The following is a 7,467-nucleotide window of genomic DNA, read 5'->3' on the forward strand; positions in this document are numbered from 1 at the left end:
TTTCGCACATGGAGGATATGAAACAAAGTAATTTTTTTTAGGCTTTATATATGCAGTTGAATAACTAAAAAATCATAAATTACTCAATAATACCATAGAATTCCACTATAATTTATCAAGCTTAGTAACTAAGATGTATTTCAGTCTAAATAAGTATGAAATTTCGAGCAGACTAAAGACACAACCTACATCCTTGAATTCTTGGTTTGAAAGAAAGAGATGGCATCCAAACACGTTGAAATGGCAGAGAAAGCCACTAGGGGGACATTCTGAACTTTCAATTGGTTATTCATGTCATATATAGAAGTAAGTGTATATAAGAGACCTTTTCCAAAAATTGAAAGGTGATTGTGGCCACTGTGTTTGATTTATTACATGAGCAATATTTTAGCAAGTAGAAAAGATAAGAGGTTCTTATTTTATATTCTAGGTTGTCAATATCAGTAACTTGAGTTCCTAATTCATAATAAACTATAGAGTATAGTATTTTGATATCACAAACATCTAATTTGAACCATTGCCGCATTCAAAATACCATGTGACACACAAAAATCAATGTTTAACTTTGTTTTTGGAATATTTACTTCTAAATTAAGAAATTGAGTAATGTATAAAACTAAAATTTGAATTATAATCTACAGTTTGATACCAAAATTATTGATATAAATTCATGAAATAGTAGTTAAATAAAATTTTGAAGGCGAGTCAACAAACATGATGACATGGCATTTCACCCGTGACCCGTCTGGAAAGATTTACTGTTCTGCATTATTTCATATATTAGACAATACACAAGAACATTTCCCCTGGAAGACAATTTTTAACCAGATTTTTCAAAATATGTTCTCCAGTATAAAAAATACGAAAGATATATTCCTTTATCAGTTTACATTTTTATTTTCATTAAATAATAAAAGTTATATTCACAATATATAAAAAATGCATTTCAAAATCAGAGCTTTTTATACTCATTACTAAATCATGAGTGTTCACTAATGAGAACTAAAGTAGCAGTTGTTAAAATCTGATAAATATAAACAGATGAGATTAAAGGGAAATTCTCTTCTATTTGATGTGAGTGTGTGTTAAACTGAATTGGTCAAATCCCTATTTTTGACTTAAAGTCTGTATGTTTAATTAAGATACAGCTTTTAACACAGAACAAAATTTAGACATACTTAATTGGGACATACATTACCAAAGTGTTGGCAAATATCTTCCTCTGATCACCCCAAGATACTTAAGTTTTACTGGGCCTAAGAAACCTCCATAGTGCCTTAACATAATTAACCTAACTATGTTGCATCATTCATACATTTCTTCAATTAATCTTACTGAAACTCAGATAACTTTAATGTAACTTTCAGAGGAAGCACATTTTTCAAAACACGTACCTATCATACATTTACTCATAAATGCAATAATTATTAATTTAGAAATACATATATAAATATGACATTTAACAGTATCAATATGTCACTTATCTGCTAAACAAATACTGAATGTGCTTCAGTTTAGTAGGGCTAACAGTAAACTACCTAAGACTGATAACCCAATTAAACCTCTCTATGATTTATCAAAAAAAGCAGCATCCAGACAATACACACACACACACACATATTAAACACAAAATTGGTATTATGCATTTTATATATGTAACAAGTTAAAATATAATAATTACTGTTTTTAAGAAATTAATCTGCCAGCTGATCTTACCAAGATACTGAGGATGTTTCTCAATCCATTCACAGAGTTCCCCAAGAAGCAGCGTGCTAGTATGTCGCACAGCAATATGAGAATCTTCTGGAAGATGAATAATAGCTTCTACAACCTGTGGAACCACTTCATTTTCATCTCTATGAAAGGAAAAAAAAACTAATTTAAAACATTACAAGTCTATGGGTTATATTTCTAATATAAATACCATGAAATAAATGAATGTAAGCTTTAGATCAAAACATTTAATTTACTAAGGACAGGGTATTCTCAGAACTAGACAAATACCATTACAGATACAACATACAGTGATTGACTGGTTGATCCAAAATACAACATGATGAAAACCAAATCAGATAAACACAATGCTGAAGATTAGTCTTTGTCACACAAGACATCACCAAGCAAACATTAGAAACAATGAACATTTACAGCCTTGTTGAAATAGCAGCCATACATGCACACACACACACACACACGATGTTAAGAAAAATTTTGTTGCATAATACATATATAATGAAGTTAAATAATAAAGAATCAATCCAAAGGGTTGACTTCAGTTCTCAAGCAACAGCTGAAAGAGTACACACAACAAATGAAAGTAATGGACAGAGTCCAATATAAATATATATATATATATATAATTTCATTTTTATCATTACCATACTGTTCAAATTCTTATTTTTCATGAAGAATTAACAATTAACTTACGGAATGATATTTTTTGCTACAGCAGCCATAACAAAAAGAGAAGCTTCAGACATATTCCACGTAGCATTACTTCCTTGGTTCTTCAGGTTTTCAAACATCTAATATGCAAAATAAAAGTACAAATTTAAGTTATTTTCAATAATACAGTTCAGGTGACACAGGTTCAACTTGTTAGAAAATGTCAAATATTTAAACTACTATTAAAGATAAAACATAACATACTAATGCCAAACTAATGGAAAAATCCACAGAATTCACAAAGAACACTCATGTGTGAAAAAATCAAACATGATATTTGTTAGATAAACACACACACACACACACATATACATACATACATAGTTCTAAAACTCTAAGTTGGAATTCTTACCAGGAATGGAGGATGACAAGGAAAAAACAGGAAGTAAGCACTCATTTAGACAGTGATTGATAACACTACTGATGGTGTAGGTTTTAAGTGTTACAGTTTTTTTATTTGACTACAGAGCCTTCAAGTGGTTGATTAAATATAGCCCTAGTTTTATCTTTGGCATGTGAACTTATATACCACTAGTAACATATTCAATGGATGTTTTTTGTCCACAAAGTTGAACAGCCCCTTGTGGATATAACTGTTTGATAGTTTTAATTATTTTTCTTAATCATATAACAGTTTTTTTTCATGACATCTAATGTAATAAATGAAGTACTTAGTTTCAGTTTTTGTGTAGATCATTCTCTTTAAGAATGACAATGAAAGTTAACATTTTCATAATCTGAAAATGTATTTCCAATAGATACTCAAACTCCACACATATAAATGCTATCTTCCTTGTGCATCTGCCTTATGATATTTGCATGCCACTAGCCTTGAGGTAACTCCTACCTAAATTCATGAGAACTGTGCTGGTACATGATGTCATCACATGACAAAAATCCTCCACTAACAGGAGAGCAACACAACCTCCATGCTCAGTTACTCATCCTATGCACTTGTGATAATGTCAATCTTTGATAAGGCAAAAAAAGAAAACAAAGTACACCAGAAGTGGAGAGGATGGGTGGGAATGTGTGTAGAAGTATCTAATAGAAATACATTTTCAGATTAGGAAAATCTTACCTTCCAGGACAATAACTCATAGAAATGCTAAAATTCCATGTTTAAATTGTGTAGGAGGCTGGTGCAAAATTTTTAAAACCTAGATGACCTCCCTTCAGAAAGCACCTGAAGAGAAACCCCATGAAGTGTGACACTCAATGGTAGGAGCTCCATAAGGGCACATCTGTAGGAGATCACATCTTGTCTTGGCCAGGGTAAACTCTTCGGCCAGAATGTAAGGGAGGAGAGACAAATGAGCTGCAAGTCCTACAGGGACAGGCAGAATGAGAACATGAACATCTGAGCACTTGCACGCAAATGGTCAGTGAGCCAATATGTGTAGTGTGGTTGGGGTGTGATCAGACTGTACAAGAGTGCTCTCACCTCAACTCTACCGAATGGTGTTTAGCTGTAGGAAGAGGGCACATTAATTTATGTTTGTAAGGGGGTGATCCATACTATATAGACAATGTCACCACTGCCCCACTTCTCAGCATATTGCACTAAACCCAATTGGTACAGATTCTCCATGGTCCACCCCCTTACTGGTAACTGGCAAGGGTCTCTTGTGCTCCATTTGAAGAAAAAGGGGGAAGAATATGCATTAGGAAAACCCAGAGAAGTACCCAAATCGTCATCAAACCACCAGCCAGAAAGGTTCTTTTTCTGGAGGTAGCGCAGTGGGTGACCACAAATCCTATATATATTTTTAAAAGCTGGTATGTATGAGCTAATGAAGTGAGCCAACACTTCCCTGGTGCTAGCTTTTTCCAAGATAGTCCATGGAATAAGTACAGTATGGATCATACAATGGAGAAAATATGTATACCACGAGAATACCTCAAGTGGTCTTGCTGAACACCCCATCTTGCAATGGGCACTGGTAGAGCCAGGGCAGATGGTTTGAGCACTTTCTGTTATCCTGACTTGATGAGGATTTTTGGAAATAAGCATACTCTTGGAGGCAACACCAGCCAGCAGGCAGGATCCTGAACTATGAAAAGGGAGGGAAAGGGAAAATAAATACACTTACCCATCTCAAAGATGGTGGGTCGACCGAAGAATAGACGTCAGTAGATGTCGAAATCCAGTAGGAGATGAAACAGCCAAATGGTGGAGATAATGAAAGGCAGATGTGTGGGAAGTTGTTCACATGCCTGCCTGGAGGATCTCATCCAAAGGCCAAGAGAAATGAGAAGCAAGAGAATGAATCAGATGATGAATGTGATATGAAGAAATGTGTGTGTGTGTTTTCTTATAGCAAAGCCACATTGGTCTATCTGCTGTGTACACTGAGGAGAATTGAACCCCAGATTTTAGCATTGTAAATTCGAAGACTTACCACTGTCCCACCGGGGGACTATAAAGAAAATAGCCTGTGAACATCCACATAAAGGAAAGCATATTCCAACTAGAGAAGTTGATGGACTCATCCAGTAAGAAAAGAGAGGTCCCTAGTAGAAGAGGGGGGGGCCCCAGGGTATAAACTGACAATGACAGGAAGCCTGAAAGTGAGAGGTTCGTGACAAGTAACAACAAACAACCCGAACGGGACACAGTAGCCGATCCAAACAACAGTGACCACAGGCAAAAGGAAGGAGGAAATAACTTATGAAATAAGATGGTATAAAGAGCAAGAGGCCACTGGGTTGAATGGGTCAGCATGAGAGAGTAAAAAATCACATTAAGATCCCAGTCAGACATGGGAGTTGGGTGAGAAAGTTGGTGAAGAAGGAAGGAGCAGAATAGAGTGTACAGAGAAAGAAAACACCCTGTGGTACCAGGAAAGGCAAAATGTAGTGGATAATGCCACCCAATAACCAACAATGGTGAAGACCAAAAAACCATGGCTGAACAATAAGTACAAAAAACAGAAAGGTGATTCACAGTGAGATGGCTGCAAAGAAAGGAGTGGTGAATGGACTAACAATGACAGGCTGCCACTGATGTTGATACACAGTCAAACTGGAAGGGAGACAAGAATGTAACAAGAAAGAGGTTATACAATTGCACAATTCAACAGGTGATGGATCATACAAATCCCACATGTGAAGATAAAGGGATGGTATCTTCTGATGAAATAGTGGTATAAGCAATAGAGAAGAGATTCTGGGTAGAGGAAAAGAGGTTTTGATGTTTATTGAAGAAGCAGAGGAAACCAAAGCTGAGCTGAACAAAAAGGCACCACCAATAGAACCTAACAAGGAGTGTCACGTATCAAGGTGAGGACCCAAGAAAAACAATAAAGAGTAGAATATACATATAGAAAAAGGTGAGACCAGTCCTAGTTGAGAGAATCAACAGCCAGAGCTGAAGGATGAGGTACAGGAAACAAGAAAAGAGGAAGCTTGGAGTTGAGAGGAGTGGCAAAGGCATCCATAAGAAGTGCACTTAACCAAAATCAAACCCAGTGAAAGATTTGGAGGTGTAGAAACCATTACATGGGCAGAACATGATCTGGCTGAGAGAGATGCTCCACTACAAGGTTCATTGCTCCTAGCACATGATAAGCAACAAAACAAATCTGACGTGAATGAGCCCAGAAGAGTAGCTCCAATGGCCAAAAGCAAAGGGTTCTGGAATGGATGCCCCCTGGACAGCTAAAGTAAGAAGCAACCATGGAATTGTCAGAGTGGATCATGACTAAGTGATCCACCAGAAGGGCAATAAATGAGAACATGGCTGACAAACAGCAAAAAGTTCTAACATGTTGACATAGAGTGAATGCTCATCCTGTGTCCAAATGCCAAAAATCATGTTGTTCAGAGAAGAGCCCTAAACAGAGAGGGAAGCATCGGTGAAGATATTAGAGATCTGGTCCAGTGGATAGTAAGAGAACTCCATAAGTAGTATTGGCATGGTCCAGTTACCATCAAGGTACAATCAAGGACAATGAATCCTGAGAAGGATAAAACTGGTCCTGCAAGGTCTACTGGAGGAGGCCATGTGTGCATTCCCTCAAAGTGATAAAGGCTTCCAAGGAAACCAGAGAACCAGAGTCCCAAAAAACCAAAGAACCTCACACAGGATGAGAAGGAGAATCATAAACCTTGATGATCAGACCCTCCACAGCTCACAGGTGAAGGGAAGAAGGGTGAGCCTGGCTGAGACAGGAGCTGAAGAAGATGTCCAAATATATCAAATACTGAATGAGCATGAGAAAGAACTTCGACATCTTGACAAGCCACCCCAACCAAGCAGCCTCCTGTAGAAGAAGAGAGATGTGAGTAGAGAATACCTCCTGAGAATGGGCTAAGAAGATACAATTGCCCAATTTTAAATTACTAAGCGAATGTTAACAAAATTTGGCAGATTATCAGTAAATATTACAATGCTTTCATATGCAAAATAGCAAATTTTTTTTATCAAGTCTTAAGGTTTGTAAAGCAATGTTTTTCTCATGTCTTTTTTTTTCTTTTCACATGTTACCTATCTATCATTCAAAATAATATTCATTTTAAGATTAAAAATACTTTTATGCATCGCAAAATTTTGAAATTTCACAAGCGAAATCTTTATAATGTTCAGATAGTTATCAAAGGTTTCTTACAAAAAAACTTTATATTTTATCTGTTATTTTAAGTAATTAATCTCTGTACGGGTTCGGTAGATTTGACCGATCTCGCAACCACCACAAAAAATTAAAAAATATATATAAATTATACCTCTTTCATTCTAGAATGAACACAAATTATAACATAAAAACATAAACGTTTAGACTAAATAGCTCAAATCTCATAACATTATACATTTATTATTTTTTATTATATTCACCTTTCAGCCATGCCTGGCTAACAATACAGAAGTTACAATGACACAGCTCACATGCACTTATGTTACCGTATCAAATATCATAAAACTGACCTTTGGTCTGTACATAGTAACTTATTTTGGCTTTGTTTTATTAGACTAGTATTTTGTAAAATACAGTCACATTTCAATTATTATACATTATATATGTA

General features: G+C 35.7%; 1 protein-coding gene across 1 annotated transcript in view; it reads right to left on the reverse strand.

Moving 5' to 3' along the window:
* Positions 1–7,467, reverse strand: part of LOC106462245 (transportin-3-like) — a 92,980-nt gene that overhangs the window by 29,641 nt on the left and 55,872 nt on the right. Inside the window, exons 14-15 of the mRNA XM_013922144.2 lie at positions 2,428–2,525; positions 1,717–1,856 (exon numbers count right to left, since the gene is read on the reverse strand). Of these exons, the coding sequence (XP_013777598.1) occupies positions 1,717–1,856; positions 2,428–2,525 (238 nt within the window). The remainder of the gene's footprint in view (positions 1–1,716; positions 1,857–2,427; positions 2,526–7,467) is intronic.

The sequence above is a fragment of the Limulus polyphemus genome, unplaced genomic scaffold (assembly GCF_000517525.1).
Source record: "Limulus polyphemus unplaced genomic scaffold, Limulus_polyphemus-2.1.2 Scaffold1124, whole genome shotgun sequence".
In the NCBI taxonomy this organism is placed as follows: domain Eukaryota; kingdom Metazoa; phylum Arthropoda; class Merostomata; order Xiphosura; family Limulidae; genus Limulus; species Limulus polyphemus.